At 39.1% G+C, this 19539-nt stretch overlaps 1 protein-coding gene across 1 annotated transcript in view; it reads right to left on the bottom strand.

Annotated features, from left to right (window-relative positions):
* MAN1A2 (mannosidase alpha class 1A member 2) overlaps positions 1-18167 on the bottom strand; it is a 179183-nt gene extending 161016 nt beyond the window's left edge. The window contains exon 1 of the mRNA XM_043575954.1: positions 17470-18167. Within this exon, the coding sequence (XP_043431889.1) occupies positions 17470-17771 (302 nt within the window). The 5' untranslated portion in view covers positions 17772-18167. The remainder of the gene's footprint in view (positions 1-17469) is intronic.
* Between the last annotated feature and the right edge of the window lie 1372 nt (positions 18168-19539).

Genomic DNA, 19539 nt, shown 5'->3' with positions numbered 1-19539 from the left:
TCACTCCTGCGAAGAGGTCCTCCTGATCACCTGCCCAATCTAAAAGCATCACCTGACGGAGACTACTAGGCTCTCCGGAGAAAAGGCCCAACCCAACAGGGATCCACTTTGCCTCAGGTGAGCTGCTGGCCATTCAACTCCAATTCTACAAAAAGAGGCCCCTCATAGACTGCTTCACTGACTGCTCATCTGGATCTGATTAAAGTCCATACACTAAAAACAGGGAAGCCAGATAACACCAGTGAGTAAACCTAAATCTTAAATTCTAAATCTACTCCTCTATACTCTGCCTCATGATCCTGGGGCTTAGACTCTGCAAATTATCTCTCAACTGGTCTCCTATTAGGTTCAACCAAGAGGAGTACAAAAAGAGACTGGAAAGCAGAAGGATGAGATCTTGATAACCTAATTCTAAAATACTTACGGAAATCAATTCATCAGCAAGATGTAGCAATTATAAACATATATGTAACACTTATAAACACCAAACAGCAGAACCCCATAATATATGAAGCAAGCATTGATAGGACTGAAGAAAGTAAAAGGCAATTTTACAATTGTTGGAGATTTCCATACTCCACTTTCAACAACAGCTAGAACATCTAGAGGAGAGTTGAACAACACTATAAAACCACTAGACCTAACAAACATATATAAAACACTACCCAACAACAACAAAATGTGCATTCTTCTCAGGTGCACATGGAACATTCTCCTAGGTAAACCATACGTTAGACCACAAAATAATTCTCAATAAATGTAAAGAGATTAAATCATACAAAGTATCTTCACTGACCATAATGAAGTTAGAAATCAGTAACAGAAGGAAAATGACAGTTCAAAAATATGTGGAAATTAAACAACACACTGAAACAATCAACTGGTCAAAAAAGAAATCACACAGCAAGTTAGAAAATAGGAGACAAATGAAAACAAAAATACAACATACCAAAGTTATGGGATACAAAAAAAGCAGTCCTCAGAGAAAAATTAACAGCAATAAAATGCCTACACTTAAAAGAAGATTTCAAAGTAAAAATGTAACTTTACAACTTAAAAACTAGGAAAAAAGCACACTAAACACAAAGCTAGCAGAAAAAAAAATCAATAAAGATTAGAGATAAATAAAATAGAAAATAGAAAAACAAAGAGAATCAATAAAATCCAGTTAGTTCTTTGAAAAAAGACGGACAAATCTGACAATCCCTTCACCAAATGACAAAAAAGCATAGATGATGTAAGTAACTAAAATCCGAAATAAAAATGAAAACATTACTGCTGGCCTTACAGAAATAAAAAAGATTAAAAGACAGTACTATAAACAAGTGTACACCACCAGATCAGAAAACCTGGATGAGCTGGACACATTCCTAGAAACACCAAACTGCAAAAAGTGACTCAAGCAGAAACAAAATCGAAATAGACCTGGAACAGGTAAGGAGCTTGAATCAGGAATCAAGAAAGGCCAGGACCTCCCAACAAAGAAAGGCCCAGGACCAGATGGTTTCAGAAGTGAATTCCACCATGTTTAAAGAATTAACACCAGGGGCGCCTGGATGGCTCAGCTGGTTAAGCGTCCGACTTCGGCTCAGGTCATGATCTCGCGGTCTGTGAGTTAGAGCCCCGCATCGGGCTCTGGGCTGACAGCTCAGAGCCTGGAGCCTGCTTCAGATTCTGTCTCTCCCTCTCTCTCTGACCCTCTCCCGTTCGTGCTCTGTCTCAAAAATAAATAAACATTTAAAAAAAAATTTTTTTTAAATAAAGAATTAACACCAATCCTCCTTAAACTCTTTCAAAAAATAGAGGCAAGAACACTTCTTAACTTGTTCCATTAAGCTAGTGTTACTCTGTTTATCAAAGCCAAAGACACCACAAGAAAACTACAGATCAACACCCTTTATAAATATAAATGCAAATAACCTCTACAAAAGACTAGCAAACTAATCCCAACAGCATATTAAAATGGCTATATAAACCATGAGCAAGTGGACTTTATCCAGAAATGCAAAGATGGTTCAACTAAGAAAATCGCAAAATGGGGGCGCCTAGGTGGCTCAGTCAGTTGAGTGTCCGACTTCAGCTCAGGTCATGATCTTGCAGTCTGTGAGTTCGAGCCCCGCGTCGGGCTCTGTGCTGACAGCTCAGAGCCTGGAGCCTGCTTCTGATTCTGTGTCTCCTTCTCTCTCTGCCCCTCCCCCACTCATGCTCTGTCTCTCTCTGTCTCAGAAATAAACATTAAAAAAATTTTTTTAATAAAAAAAGAAAATCACAAAATGTAATATACCACATTAGTGGAACAAAGGGAATAAAATACATAAGCATCTCAACTGATACAGAAAAAGCATTTGACAAAACCCAACACCCTTTCCTGATAAACATACAGCAAACTAAGAATATGAAGAAACTTCCTCAACATGATAGATACAGGGCACTTATGAAAACTTCACAGCTATTATCATACTCAACGGGTGAAAGACTAAAAGCTTTCCCAAGATCAAGAATAAGGCAAAGATGCCCACTTTCACCACTGCTCATCAACACTGAACTCTTAAGTTCTAGCCAGAGCAATCAGGCAAGAAAAAAGAAATTAAAGGCATCCAAATTGGAAAGGAAGAAGTAAAACTATCTCTATTCACAGATGACATATAAAAAACAGAAAATTTCAAAGAATCCACAAAATGACTACTATGGATAATAAATGAATTCAGTAAAATTGAGACCACAAGCTCAACACACAAAAGTCAGTTATGTTTCTATACATCACAAAGGAAAAATCCAAGAGGAAATTAAGAAAACAATTCCACTCATAATAGCACATAAAAGAATACCTAGGAATAAATTTAACTAAGGAGCTGAAATACTTGTGCACTGAAAACTACACATATTGCTGAAAGAAAATGAAGAACATATAAACAATGGAAAGATGTATCACAGTCACGGACTGGAAGACTTACTATTGTTAAAATGAGCAATCTACAGATTCAACAAAATCCCTATCAAAACTACAAGAGCTGTTTTTGCAGAAACTGAAAAGCTGATCCTCAAATTCATAAGGAATTACAAGTGGTCCAACAATCATCAAAACAATTCTGAAAAAGAGTAACAACATTGGAGCATTCACATTCCTAATTTCAAAACTTGCTACAAAGGTTCAGTAATCAAATCAGTATGGTACTGGCATAAGGACAAACATATATAGATGAAAGGAATAGAACAGTGTACAGAAATAGACTCCTACTAGTACAGCCAAATGATCTTTAAAAAAGAGGCCAATAAAACAGTCTCTTCAGCAAATGGTGCAAGGAAAACTGAAGAGCCACATACAAAATAATGAAGTTGGACCCCTTTCTCACACCATACACAAAAATTCAAAATCCACAACCTAAATATAAAAGTTAAAATGGGGGCACCTGGGTGGCTCAGTCAATTAAGCACCCAACTCTTGATTTTGGCTCAGGTCATGATCTCACTGTTTGTGAAATCAAGCCCCATATCAGGCTCTGTGCTGACAGTACACAGCCTGCTTGGGATTCTTTCTCTCTCCCTCTCTCCCTCAAAATAAATAAATAAACTTTTTTTAAAAAGTTATAATCATAAAAGTCTTAAGAAAACAAGAATAGATCTTCATGACCTTGGTTTGATAATGGATTCTTAAATATGACATGAAAAGCATCAAGCAACAAAAACCTCTGAGCTTCATGAAAATTAAAAACTATTTACATGAAAGAATGTTTTTAAGTGAAAGATAATCTACACAAAAGGCAAAAATATTTACAAACCATCAATCTGATAAGGGTCTAGTATCCAAAAGATACAAAGATGTCTTACCACTCAGTAACAAAAAAGACAAACCACCCAATTTTTTTAAATTTAAAGACCAAGGACTTGGGTGGACATTCCTCTAAAAAGATATGCAAATGGCCAAAAAGCACATGAAAAGATGTTCAGTATCAGTAGTCATTAGGGAAATGGAAATGAAAACTACAATGAGATACCACTTTACACACTAGGATGGACAGAATTTTTTTTAAATGTTGGCATATGTGTGGAGAAATTGGAACCTGCAGACATTGCTAATGGTAATGTAAAATGATTCAGCTGCCATGGAAAACAGTTTGGCAGTTCCTCAAAATGTGAAACATATAATTACCATATGACCCAGAAAGTCCACTCCTTGCGATATACCCAAGAGAATTAAAAACAGGTACTCAAATGCATGTACACACATGTTCACAGCTGTCCTATTCACAACAGCCAAAGGGTGGGAACAATCCAAATGTCCATCACCAGGTAACCGCATATACAAATCACCTATAAAAACAATGGAGTATCACTTAGCCATAAAAAGGAATGAAGCTAAAATGTGGATTAGTCTCAAAAACATTATGCTACACGAAGAAGCCAGACACAAGGGGTCTTATATATAGCATGACTGTGTTTATGTGAACCATATACCACATCGGTCGTAACATTTACCAGAAGAGATAAATCCTGGGGTACTTGAATGGCTCAGTCAGTTAAGCGGCTGACTCCTGATTTTGGCTCAGGTCCTGAGCCTACATGAGCCAGCACGTGCTCTCTCACTCTCTCTCAAAATAAATAAATCAACTTAAAAAAAAAAAAGATAGATCCTTAGAGACAGAAAGCAGACTGGTAATCTGCTAGGGACTGGTGGAGAGGACAGAGTGAGGAGTAACTGCTTAATGGATATGGAGCTTCCTTTTGGGGAACGAAAATGTTTTGGAATTAGAGGTGGTGATTGCACGACACTGTGCATGTATTAAATGCCAGCAAATTGTTCACTTTTAAGATGATTAATTTTACGTTATGCAAAGGTTACCTTGCTTGAAGAAATACATACTTACAGAAGAGTTTAGACTCAAACCAAGGTAAAACCCACCTCATAATCAGGGTGCCAGTATGTCAGGTTCTGGTAAGAACCCTCTTCCAGGCTGCTGACTGCCAACTCCTCACATGGTGGAATGAGCAAAAGACAAAGCAAGCTCTCTCCTATCTTTTCATAAGGGCACTAATCCCGTTCATGAGGGTTTCACTCTCATAACCTAATTACCTCCCAAAGGCCCCACCCTCCTCATACCATCACACTGAGAATCAGGATTTCAACATGCGATTTTTGGGAGGACACAAACATTCGGCCCATAGCATTATCTGATATCAAGGCTTACATAATGCCACATTCATTTTTATACTTCTTAAAACAGCAAGCCATGCTAATGCAAAAGAAATATGCAAAAGGACACAGAGAAGCCAGAAACAAACCTATGAAAATATGAAAAGTAGCTTTACAGAAGAAATGACATTACAAATCTGTGGGAAAGGACAGATTCTTCAATAAGTAGCAGAGGGAAAATCGGACACCTGTATGGAAAAATCTAAACTCAATCCCTACCTCATCATTCATACACAAAAGTCAAAACCATGTAGGTTAAATCCCTAGATGTAAAAAACAAAACTTTAAAACTGCCACAACTGAAAATATAGGTCACTATAACTTCAGGGTATAAAAGTATTCCTTAAGCAAAATTCAAAAGGCAATACCATAAAGAAAAATATTAACAATTTCAATTACATTAAAATTTTCCACTTCTGTAAAATCAAAGACACCATCAACAAAGTATAAAACTAAGGCATCCATTACAAGAAGATATGTATAATGCATATAACTAACAAAGAATTCACTCAGAATGTATAATTCATACAAAGAAAAAGGAAAAAAACCCAAAAGAAAAATTGGCAAAAAAAATGTAAACCAGCAACTTAAAGACTAGGAAATCCAGCCAACAACGTTAAAAAAAAAAAAAAAAAAAAAAAAAAAAAACAAGAAAAAAAAACAGTTCTACCTTACTAGTAATTGGAAATAAAAACTAAAATTGGCATCATATTGGTAAAGATTTTTTAAAATCTAACAATACCATCATTTACGAAGATGCAGGTAGGAGTTTAAATTGGTACACTCACTTTTGAGACAATTTAACAAAACAATTTTGAGTCAATGATATACCAACTTTACAACTCAGTTCTATTACTAAGTTTCTACCTTGGAGAAAAAATACGTGCCCAAGAATACATGTACAAGAAGGTTTCTGCAGCAATAGTATGAAATTAACCAAAGAATCTATCAACAGGGGAATATACAAACAATTTGAGGTTTACTCATAAAATGGACTAAGTAAATAAAATAATTGAGCCACAGCCCAATTAGAAACATACATAAATTGTTAAAAGAATGACGAGCAAAAAGAAAACTTGCAGAATGATATACACTGTGTTTAAGAACATGCAAAACTATATTATAATTATATATTTATACTTATTTATAGAGATAGTTTATATCAATATATATGCTGTAGAAGTATAAAACCATGTACTTAAGACAATGTCAAACTCAGACTAGAGGTTTGCCTCAAGAAGGGTAATTTTCAGCTAAAAAAGGAAAATGTTAACATTTTAAATAGCACCTACAGTGACAGTAATATTATGAAGACTTTTATTTATGCTTATAACTCTTTAAAAAACAACATTACAGAGAACTCATACCAGATATCAAAACATACTATTATAAAACTATGAAATTAGAACAGTGTGGTGCTTTCAGGAATAACCAGAAAGATCCAGAGGGGGTTAAAAAAAGAAAAAAAAAAAAAAAGAACTATGCACATACTGGGATCTATTACCATTTACGTAAGTAATCCCCTGTTGACAGACATTTAAATCATTTAAAAATGTCATGTTATAGCTTCAAGGGATATTCTTGGAACATCTTTTTTTTTCTTTAATATGAAATTTATTGTCAAATTGGTTTCCATACAACACCCAGTGCTCATCTCAACAGGTGCTTTCCTCAATGAATGGATAAAGAAATTGTGGTTTACATACACATTGGAACATCTTTTTGTGCAGTGATGTGAAGATTTCCCAAGAATAAGTTCTCAGAAGTACTGAACCAAAGATATGCACTTTAAATTAGCTAATACTATCAAGTTGTTCCTCATAAAAATTCTATTAATTTAGACTTACAAACAGTGCAAGTGCAAGAAGGACCAGCCACTCAATGTTCAAGGTTATTACCAATCTTTTTAAGTAGAGGGAAAAATCCAGGTCATGAAAAGATAAATGTTTATTAATGGCATCACTCATTAAGAGAAAAATTATTCACATTTATTATTACATGCATTACAGATACATACCAACAAATATGTCCTTGTATCTGATGCCACCTTACTGCCAAGTAATTTAAAAGGTCATGTATGGCACACAGAACTTTACAAATAAAATATATATAGTTATATAGACAGTTTTAGACACCTAAATATACGCAATTGTGCCACATCTCAAGTGGCTGGCATATTTTTTTCAGATGCCAGTGCCTAGTTCTTGACTGAAAAAGAACTGCACCTTATTTCCAGATAACACAGTCCATATTCCAGAAATGGATAAATTAATGACATAAATTCACTAGGAAAAAACAAAGGGGAGGAAAGAGAAGACGGCAACTTATCTGACCTCTCAAAAAAAATGCCAATGACCTAAATGCATGCGCCAGAGGCTCACCTAGGTGAAAAGGTATCGATAATATATACTCTAAGAATGATGTTAAGATTTGAATCTAAGATTTAAATTTCTGAGTAGTGTCCAAGTCAAAATTAATCTTCCATAATCCCCAATACTTAGTATAATGCTTAGCACATAATAAATACTCAAAAACCCTTGCTGAATAAATGAGTGTGACCAGTGTTTTTTTAACAGTAACCTCGTTATCACTAAGGAGAGGCCAAGAGATCTGCATAGGTAATAAAGGTTGATTTTATAAATATGTAAATGTCAAAAATGCAAAAGGAAAAACAATATACACATTGTTCTTTGTAGTCTCCAGATTACTTCATGTCCTTTTGTTTCTTTAACTCTTTACATAACTTGTCCTTAAAGTTCTTGTTTAGATATGGGAAATAAAAGAGAATGGACACTTTCAAAGGCATCTCTCAGTATTAATGTTAGAAAATCAAGGAAAATTTTCCATCAAGGGTAATAAGAGCCTTCACAGGTCTGAGGCCTGACTTACTCAGGGATGCTTGTTTTCCACAGCATCTATCCTAAAGACTTAGATACCAAATTAAGAGATGGGATTGTTAACTGGGCTCAAAAATGACACCTGGAAATACTTCTGTAAATATACCTATTACCTTCATTCAGGCCAGCATATAAAATGTAAAAAAAAAAAAAAGTTCAATAAATACTTTTCAAACATAAGAGAATCAAGAATGTATAAAATAGCATTTCATTCATTTACACTTTTTAAATTGGCACAAATTTCATTATAGAATATATAAATGAATTATAGTCACATATAAAATGATTTTTAACCTTAATTTTTATATATAAAAATGACACTGCTAATTCCTATTTAGAACACATTTTGTTTTCATAGTATTTGTGATATCTTAAATTACTGCACATTCTTCAGTTCCATACTTCATGAAATTATTAGCATTTCGTATGTATGAGCTGGAAGCAATCTAAAGATTCAATCAATTCCCTTATTTCATAAATAGGCACAGGGAAATTAAACAGCTTATCTAAATACATTCTAACAAGTAAGGACGATGCTGAAACTAGAGCTCCTATCTCTTAACACTGAGCCGAAGGGGTGTTTGTTTGTTTTATGTTTGTTTATTTTTGAGAGAGAGAACAAATGGGGTAGAGGCAGAGAGACAGGGACAGAGGATCCAAAGCCAGCTCTGTGCTGACAGCAGAGAGCCCGTGTGGGGCTCGAATTCACACATCATGAGATCATGACCTGAGCCGAAGTCAGACACAACCAACTGAGCCACCCAGCACGCCAAGCCCAATGTTCTTTTAAATATACAATAATGCCTTTCTCCTGGATTACAAAAATTCCAAGATAAATCACTGAAATCAATAATCTTTAAAGGAGATTTTTCTTATAATAAATCCTAAAACCTAATCTGTAAATTCTTCACTACAGCCATGTTCTAAAAGGAAAACATGTTCCAGCAAAGTTCAATGGCAATCAAAATAAACTTTTCTGGGGTGCCTGGTGGCTCAGTGGGTTAAGCGTCCAACTTCAGCTCAGGTCGTGATCTCATGGCTCATGATTTTGAGCCCCACGTCAGGCTCTGTGCTGAAAGCTCAAAGCCTGGAGCCTGCTTTGAATTCTGGGTCTCCCTGTCTCTGCCCCTCCCCTGCTCACACTCTGTCTCTCTCTCTCTGGTGCTCTCGCTCTCTCTCTCTCTCAAAAATAAACATTCAAAAAAAATTTCTTTTAATAAATAAACTTTTCTCAAAGAATGTACACAGTTAAATGGAAAATAAAAATAGTAAATGATTGTTCTGGCCAATGAATGTGTAGTGTCAACCCAAACCATAATCTAAAATTTTTTAGCATTTTCAAACAGTAGTAAACAGAACATTTGCCCAGCTAATCAATTCATGTTTACCATGTACTACCGATTTTGAAAACAGTAGTCCCCCTTCTCTGTGGGGGATAAGTTCCAAGACCCCTAAAGGATGCCTGAAACCACAGATAGTAACAAACCCTATATACACCATTGTTTTCCTATACATACCTATGATAAAGTTTAATTTATAAATTAGGCACAGTAAAAGATTAACAACAATAACTCATAACAAACTAGAATAACAATATATTGTAATAAAAAGTTATATGAATGTGGTCACCCTCTCTGTCTCAAAATACCTTACTGTAGCACACTCATACTTCTTATGATGATGATGTACGATGATAAGATACTTGTGTGATGAGATGAGATGACCTAGTGTTAGGCTGCTACTGACCTTACACGTCAGAAGGAGAATCATCTGCCCCCAGACCACAGTTGACTGCAGGTAACTGAACGGAGGACAGAGAAACCACAGATTGGGGGGTGGAGGGGGGGAACATGTTTAGTTTCTGACGTGCCAACTTTCAGCATGATCCAATTTTATAATATCTATATTTGTAAAAATTAGGTTAGTAATACCTAACTTAACAGGTCTGATGTGAAAACTAAAGGTTAAACATGTGAAAACACTGATCGCAGGCTCTCCATTGTTTTCCTCCTTTTTTCCTAAAAAAGGAGAAATTCAGGGGCGCCTGGGTGGCTCAGTCAGTTAAGCATCCGACTTCAGCTCAGGTCACGATCTCGCGGTCTGTGAGTTCGAGCCCCGCATTGGGCTCTGGGCTGATGGCTCAGAGCCTGGAGCCTGCTTTGGATTCTGTGTCTCCCTCTCTCTCTGCCCCTCCCCCATTCATGCTCTGTCTCTGTCTCAAAAATAAATAAACGTTAAAAAAAAATTTTTTTTTAAAAAAAAGGAGAAATTCAATTTGAGGGCATGTAAAATACCTTAGGTACGTTGATAGGAATAAGTATGTTGTAGATAGGGTCAACAGGAATTCTTCCCTAATTTTTTAAATTATTTTTTATAAAGGGCCTTTATTAACGACTATATGCTTCTCACTTTAAGACATCATTCCTCCTACTTTTGCTTCTTACTTTTCAATTCTTCCTGGTGTTTTGTTTATACCTTCTCTTGGGGAATTTGTCACCTTGCCATGAAACATCATTTATTCAATAGGTATATACTTTTATTAAGGACCAAGTGTACTTCAAGCATTGGAGATATAAAGATAAATAAAAGACAGTCATTTTCCCTCAAGGAGCCCATGCTCTTTTAGGAGAGACCGAGAAGTAAGCAAATGACTGTAAATATGCAATCACAGACATACGTGAGAAAGATAAAGTACACGGGAAAAACACTACCCACAGGCAGGGGAGGTAAGGGAATAAACCCGTAAGTGGATTTGGGCAATCTCAGCTGTGATGATTAGTTAATATTAACAAGAACCCTGTAGATCAGAAAACACTATCAGGAAATAAGATTAAATGCAAATCACTGAAAGTAACTGAAGCATAGATTTACAACAAGCGATGCTGATAAAAAATAAAATCGAATTTTAAACTACATGTTCTAGAGGCTACATGTAACATACATAAGACAATGTTAATAATTTGGAAGGAATATTCTTAGATTATGTTTGATCCTTTAAAATAAGAAAATCCAAGAAATATTAATAAGAGTAAATAAACATTTCATAGCCCTAGAACACTTTTTATAAAACCCAAGAGAAATTCTGGAAAGGCTGCCATAGCTTTTAAAAAAAAAATAAACTAATGCTTGAACAAATCTGATTTCCTTAAAACATTTAACTTCAACCAATAAATACCGTTAACATATTAACATTCAACTTGTGGAGCACTGTACAGTAGGTCATCTCCTGGAATTTCCAACACTCACTGACCAACATGAAAATCAGCATTTATACCTTGGCATTCTGCATTTTAACCAAACCATACTGATATTTTATTCATTTTGGAGAAAAATGAAAAATATACTAACATATTCAGTGATTTTGTAATGCTGAACTAATAAAAGCAAGGTCACTGTCATTTGGCTTAGGATCAGAATTAGACTTTAAGTAATATACAAAATGTCATCTGATGAGCAGCCCCAAACACAGCCTCTTCCAAATCACTATCAATACCTATGAAAGATGCAGAAAATGACAAAACCTCAGATTACCAAAGAAATAAGAGCCATCATATCAGAATTTGGAAGAATTCTTTACTAACTTATAACCACACTTGGAGTGTCCAGAATCAAGCCTCACCTCATGCAACAAAAAATGACCAAACTACTCGGGGCGCCTGGGTGGTGCAGTCGGTTAAGCGTCCAACTTCAGCCGGGTCACGATCTCGCGGTCCGTGAGTTTGAGCCCCGCGTCAGGCTCTGGGCTGATGGCTCAGAGCCTGGAGCCTGTTTCCGATTCTGTGTCTCCCTCTCTCTCTGCCCCTCCCCCGTTCATGCTCTGTCTCTCTGTCCCAAAAATAAATAAACGTTGAAAAAAAAAAAAAAATGACCAAACTACTACCCTACCCCAATTGTAAAAGGGTCTGTCCCAATGGAAAAATGGGACAGAGTCCTCCAGTCAGAGCACTCACTGTTTAACTGGTCTTTCCCCACAGTCTCTTCCCAATTCTTACCTTATTATCGAACTAGTTAGTTAGAGAGCAACTCCTAGAGATGGGAGAAGTGCATGGGAAATAGAATGAAAAACTGATTTCTAGGTGATAAGGGACAAGACAACAAAAACCTCAGTAGCTGTCCATGCAGCCAACTTACTCTCATTTCAGGAATTACATAAAAATGTTCTCTAGCACCAAAACAGTGAGAGGACTAAAGATGCTAGTATCACAGCAGAATAGAGGAAATTACACTGAGAGCTGCACAGATCAACTTGTCCTCCAACTACCCAGGTGAAAAGGGTATTCACTCAATAAAAATAGACATACACACACACACATATACATACACACACAAATACACATATACATGTACACACACACACCCACACAATAAAGGCATCTATATCAGACTGTTGGTAAATATCAAGTATATACAGACGTTCCTTTAAACAGACTCTGATTAAAGGGAAGTGGTAAAAAGAACCACCAGCCAAAAGGGGTAAATACATTACAAGGGAAAGTCCAGCAGACTTAAATGATGTAACCTCCCCCAAACAGGAGCAGAATGCCCTAAGAACAGGATAAGGGGGGAAAGGCATGGAAGAGGGATGAAATAAGGAAGGATATTAAAATTAAAATGACAATAGTGAGATTTTAAATCTCTACTCATGCAATAAAAAGCAAAACTCAATCAAGCAAAAAATACAAATCATGACATGAAAATCTTAAGAAACTCTCACTAAAGCACACTGCAATCTGGACTAGATACATTTCAAGTTCAAAAACAACATGCCATTAGTGACTACCACATTGGCCAGCACAGGGTCAATAGTGATTATGTCTAGTAAAATGTCTCACAGCTAGTTAGTAAAACCAAGATGCAACTTTAGGTCCCTTTAACTCCAAAGCCTGTTTGTTCTTTCTGTTTGAGGAAACTATCAGAAGTTAACATACCTTCAAGTATTCAATTCATACTAACAAAATCCTGACTAGAGGATGAAACACATTGGCAATTCAAATAAATATTTAAAAAACAAAACAAAACCACAAAGCCCATTTATACAATGCCATTATATAAAATGTCAGTTTCAAAAATGAAGGTAATAAGTAAAATTTTAATTAGATAGATCTATTATGTACACAAATTATGAACATGATACTTTATGTATATCCAGTGTATATTTATAACAACATTCATGTTGTGTGATAACTGACCCCTGTTTTAGTTACCTTGAAATCACAGATGTTAAAACTATCAGCAACATCAAACTATGCGTTTTACGTTATTATCATCTGAAAACTATGGACTGTTTGTGAACCACTTAATAGAAGGGAACATACAGGTTTTTCCATGAAAATGCTTTATCTTAAATTCTTATATAATATCAATCATATAAATTATTCATTCCACATAGTATATACGTCTTAGTAATCCATAGCCATGTCACCCAGAAACTGGGAGTTATCCTGGACTGCCTCCTCCTCCTCCCTTAGCCCCCATATTCAATTGACAATCAACTTCTGTGAAACTTAACACTTCAACATCTTGTGAATCAACCACTTTTCTCCACGAATTTCTCTCCTCCACTATCACCAGTGTGGTCTAAGCCAATCTCCTCTGTGACCTAGACTCTCCTAATTTTACATTTCTTCCTCCTCCTCTCCAATCCAGTGTTTACACTGCAATCATAGTGATTATTTAAATTTTTAAAAAATGATTATGGCATTGCCCTGCTTTCATGAAAACCCTTTATTGGTTTCCTACAGTACTCAAGATAAAGACCAAAATACTTAACTGCAGACTCTCCAGGAGCCTGCCCAGGGATTCTGATCTGAATCTGAAAATTGCCATCTGAAAATACCATAGCCTCTAATTTTTTCAAGAGAAATCAGAAATCTAGACTTTCGTGGGAAATCTCCTGATATGTGAAAGCTGGCAACTAACCCATACTTTTTGAACAACAAGAAGGCCAAATCTGACCTCTCATGTAGTCTTCACCTAGCCCACACCAGCCATACCGAACATTTCTCAGGTCCTCAATGGTGCCAGGCTTTTTTCTTAGGGTTCTCACACATGTTGTATCCTCTGCTTTGACCACTTTTTCCCACATCTCTAGTTCACTTAGCAATCTACTAGTTCTAAGTCTCTGAGCCAGTCACTGCTTCCTCAACGAAGCCTTCCCTATTGGCACTGCCTGTCCCACGACCCCAATCCACAGGGATAAATCGCACCATTATGTACTCTGACAGCACTGAGTACAACTTCATAACATTCCTCATACTTCAACAATAAATTTACTTATTTAATGCCCATCATCCTCCTAGATGGGAAGCTCCATTAAAGCAGGGCCTGACACACAGTAGACACACAATACACATTTGTCACTAACTACTTAGGTTATAAAATGTTCCTTTGGGGCGCCTGGGTGGCTCAGCTGGTTGAGCGTCGGACTTCGGCTCAAGTCGTGAGTTCGAGCCCCACGTTGGGCTCTGTGCTGACAGCTCAGAGCCTGGAGCCTGCTTTGGATTCTGTGTCTCCCTCTCTGACCTTCCCCCCTTCATGCTCTGTCTCTCTCTGTCTCAAAATAAATAAACATTGAAAAAAAAATTTTTTTTTAAATGTTCCTTTAGACAACAAGATTCTGGTATGCTTTTAAAATATTAATCTGATTCTAACTTTTCAGAAACATGTATGGTATTTAAAGTGGCCTCAATATTAAAGTAATTCAATTAAAACAATAATTATTGATAATAATTCCTAATATTTATTGACCACTTACTAAATACTAAGAACTATTTTGAGTACTTTGTATGTTACTATCTCATTCAATATAACAATCTGTAAAGTAAATGCCGTCACCCAGAGGAAGCAACTTAGGCACAGAGTATGAAAATTTATTCAAGATCATACATCTAAATCAGTGACAAACTAGGGCATGAATCTATGTAGTCAAGACTCAGAACTTAAGCACCTAACTACAATACTAAGCTAACTCATTAATAAAGAAAAGTCAATGCAACAAGTACCCCTTAAATACTGTGAATAAGAAATAATGGCCATGATTTATTTTCCATTACTTATCCATTAAAGTAAGGTTCCTCATCCCTCTACCCTGCACCCTTCTACACATACACAAAATTAAGATAAATTATCAACTTGTACTTTTCAAATTAAGCAAGATGTTTTTTTGACCCACACCCAAAATACGTATGATTTTAGCACCAACTAACTCTGTTAAAATACTATCTTTCTGCATGATTTTTATAATGTGTCTGCATTAGCTTGATGTTTTATGTCTCACATTTTAAACTTGTTATTTGAATGATCTCTGCTTTGAAATGGATTTCATTGCTCAAATTAGAAATTGGTAGACTGTGCTTTAAGATATGGTAAGCAACAATCAATGACATACAAAACAAAGATAAAAACAAACTGATATAAGCACAGAAATATGTATAGAGGTAATACAGGGATCCCTCTTCACCCGAACCCTCACTATGTGAATTCTTGTTTTCCTAAATTCAGGAACTAAATAGACTGGAGTAAACTCTCACAAGTATCATTTGCTACCTGGACTCTTACTATCCAAAACTCAGGATCTGGCTCACCCACCATCCCTTACTATGAGAACTCAATAACCAACCCTCTAATTCCAAACTCAGGAACCCAAGAATTTGGGATAGCAATACACAAGCATATGCATTCACAGGTCCTATTAATTTAAGAATTTTTGTTTGAGAGATTTAAGTGGGCTTTTTAAAACATGAATAAGATGGACATACCTATTCTCATTCAAATCTTAAATTTTAACTCCACTTAACTGAGAATCTTTCTATGTGAATATTTCTAAACTAGGATGTTGCCATATACTGTATATATTTTAACCTTCAGACCACACTTAAAATGTTAAGAAAACTGCTCAGTATGTGACGGATTAGTATAATTATAGAGTTAAACAATGTTTATGCGTGGTTGTCAAAAAAAAAATCTGAAGCCAGTCTTAACACCCTTTATTTTCAAATATTTATCAGAGCTTCTATAAAAATCATGGGAACTAAGGTTCCTCCAGGAAAATAGTAGTTTCAGTGCTAATTTTTCAGCAACATATTTCACAGATCACATCAGATTTTCTCGAAGTCGCGAAGGGCAAAGGGCAAAATAGAAGGAACTGATGCAAAAGAGTACAGAAGATGAAAATGATGGCAAAAGGTCCAAATTTAGTTACAGAATAATGGCATGAAACAGTTTTAGAAGTAACTACTCCATAAGGTTCAGCCAAAAGTCAAAGAATCAGGAAGAAAATAATGAATTAACAAGATTGAGAATAAGGGAAAACCAGCTGTCATTACAACACTGCATTATCCCAAGTATTTAACTTAGGCTCACATTTGAACCTCAGCTTTTCCAAAAACCTCCTACTTAATAAAAAGTTAAAACTAGTGTCAGTTGAAAACAGCATTCAAACACATAGTTTTTTTCACACACTCAAAAATTATTTTAAGAAACAGGGAAAAGAGGGAATTTAACAGTTAAAAAAAAAATGTAGGTTTGAGAAAAATAAACTACTTTCCCGAACTCTTCTTCTGACACAAATTGCATAAATGATTTAAAGAGACAGTCACTAGAGCTCCCATTTTACCCCAATTTGGCTATAATCACCGAGCGCTCCCCTCAATTCGGTGATCTGAAAGAATGTGATCCCTTTAACCAAATAAACTGCAACAGTTCCCTGACACACTCCATCTCACACATTATAAAAAATAAATTAAAATATATAACCAAATCTTGTTACAAAACACAAAGTGTAAGATTCAATGATATTTTTAACGTAACTAATTCCATATGGAGCACCAAAACAGGTCCCTGACAATAACAGGAATCAGTCTATTTCTGTAGGCTAAGACACCACAGGTATATTCTGCCCATAGTTTGCCTTCCTAAAAAGCTAAGATTCACTACTAAGCTTTAACTACAAGCCAGAGAATAAGAGCCCTCTGGGAGAGAACAAACTCACAGAAGCGGTCAGGATTCAATGGGTCTATTTCACAGGGTGGCACTAAGACTGAATGCAACACATTCTTAATAAATGAAGGCGCAGCATAGGTCATCATTTCTTTAGATTAAATTTTCATACCTCCATTCCCAAACGTTCATATGAGGCACTACATCTCTGAGCACAAACGTTTCTCCTCTATAAAACAAAGGAGCTGGAGGACTAGGCTCTAGGAGCCCTTCCCGTCTGTGGTTCCATTCTATCAGTTCTGAAATAACTACAACTCTAACGACTGGAGGAAAATTACATTTTACTGCAACAACAACAAGGAAAAATTTTAAGACCCGCCTGATGCAATAAACCATACCTTGCTCTGCCAAATGTTAATATCAGAACTCCTGAAATAAACAAACCTGTGTCTATGTTCATCAGGTCCATGGATCAGGAAGACTCCAGGGTTTTTGGCCCCTTTGCTGGCATCTACATGGGGAATTAACACATCTTCCAAACCCAGATCAAAGCGTTTGTGTTTTGAAGAGTCTGGAAGGAAGAAGAATGCCCCAAAACACAGGGTGATGAAGGCACTTAGAATAAGGAGGAGGATAAACTTCTCAGAAAGTCTCAAGGTAGCCCTGTGGTGCGGAAAGGAAGGCGGCCCCAGGTTCAGAGGTGGTATCCTTCGTCCAGATAAAGGGAGCAGGGCCGGGGTAGTCATCGTTTACGCTCTCGGGCAGAATATTTTATAAAGTTATCATCTTATATCAAATGGACAATACATTGAACAGTCTTCAAAATCTTGGCAAAAATGGAGAAACTCAATTTTGCTCCTCTTAAAGGACTGTTGTGCTTTTTAATAGGGCACCTCTTTCACGCTCGTCCAATTACATTCAAAAACGTGTGTGGCCCCCACACGATCACTAGTTTGTGTCCTGTGATATTTTCTCTGCCATTTGGCTTTCAGTACCTCCTCGGGTTATCACAAGTCTCCTCTTCATTCCTAACGGCGGACGAGGCAAGCAACGCTGCAGAAAGGATGCAAGGTGGGGTCTTCCATTCCGGCACCCCAGTGAGATGCTCCAATGTGGTCTGCCGCCCCAAACGGGAGCCTGACCAGATCCGAGGAGTTGCAGAAGGTTCACTTTAACCACCCCTGATGCTTCGATTTCAGAATCTCTTCACCTCGGTGGTGGAAAAATAAGGGGCTCCTCGGAAGTCTGCCAACGGGGAGGGAGGTCTCCCGCCTCGCCGGGAAGGCGAAGCAGCGGCGCCGGGCGAAGTCGCAGGGAGGGGGTCTCGCACGCCCGCGCCTCCCGACGCCGCCCCCAGGCTCCCGGCTCCGGGGAGAGCTCCGACGCTGCCCCCTCGACGGCCGGCACGAAGGGCATTCGCGCCCCCAAAAGCCTGCGCCCTCGCAGCCGCCGCCGCCGCTGTTGCTAGCGCACGGGTCTGGCGGGGAGCGGAACTTCCTCCTCGGGCGGCCACTGAGAAGCCCCGGCGTGTGCGGGGGGAGGGGAGGCGCGGCGGCCGCCCCCGCCCGGCTCCGCCTCCCGCTCGCCGCCGCCGCCGCCGCCGCCGAAGTTAACCCCGGCGCCTGCTCCCCGGACGAGGCCGCCGCTGACCCCGCCGCGCCCCGCCGCGGTGACCGGGCCCCCGCGGCTCTGCGGCGTGGGAAGAAGCCGAGCCTCGGCCCCTCGGTCCGAAAGCCAGGGGCAGGCGCCTGCTCATTCCTCGCTCGGCGCTGGGGAGGCGGCGGCCCCGGGCGCGCGGGAGCGGCCGCGCCTCGGGCGGGCAGAGGTCGGCCCCGTCTCCGTCCTCGCCGGCCGCCGTGGGGGCCTCCTCGGCGCCGCCTCCGGTCGCTCGCAGCGGCGGCGGCTGCGGGAGAGGCGGCGCGTCCACGCGGTGCGGGGCTGCGGCCCGGTCCTCGGCCCCTGCCTCTGAGGCCCGGAGAGCGCAGACAGCAGGAGGCCGACACCCGTTGGGCACACGCCTGCGAGGGACCCGGCGTGCGAGGGATCGGATGGCGCGGGCCGGCCTGCCGCCCCGACTCGCGAGTGGGCGTCCCCGGGCGCCGGAGTGTGAGGTGCGCGCGCACGCTCCCGGCCCCGCCCCGCCCGGCCCGCGCTCTGGCCTCGCGCCGCTGCGGGCTCCAGCGCCCGCCCGCCGCCCGCCGCCCGCCGCCCGCGCGCCCCCCCGGAAGCGTCCTGCCTCCGTCGTCTGGGCGCGCGGTGGGCGAGGGTCGCCGGCTGCGCCTCGCTGCCAACTTCGCCGCTGGCAGGCGCTTTGCCATCGCCGGTTCGTGGCCCTGACCCGGCTTTGGGGAGCGGGAGGAGGGCTCAGGTCGCGAAGGTTTCACCTCAGTTAAGGCTTACCAGAATTAACGGGCTCTGGCGTTTAATCTTGCTTCGCGGGGAGTCTTGTGGTATAGACCGTCCATACCTAGGGCTCAACGGCCGGCTCTCAAACTTCTTCCATGCAGCCGATGT

This window comes from Prionailurus bengalensis, chromosome C1, assembly GCF_016509475.1.
Source record: "Prionailurus bengalensis isolate Pbe53 chromosome C1, Fcat_Pben_1.1_paternal_pri, whole genome shotgun sequence".
Classification (NCBI taxonomy): Eukaryota; Metazoa; Chordata; class Mammalia; order Carnivora; family Felidae; genus Prionailurus; species Prionailurus bengalensis.
Note: the sequence above shows the minus strand (reverse complement) of the source record. Positions and strands in the feature narration are given on the sequence as shown.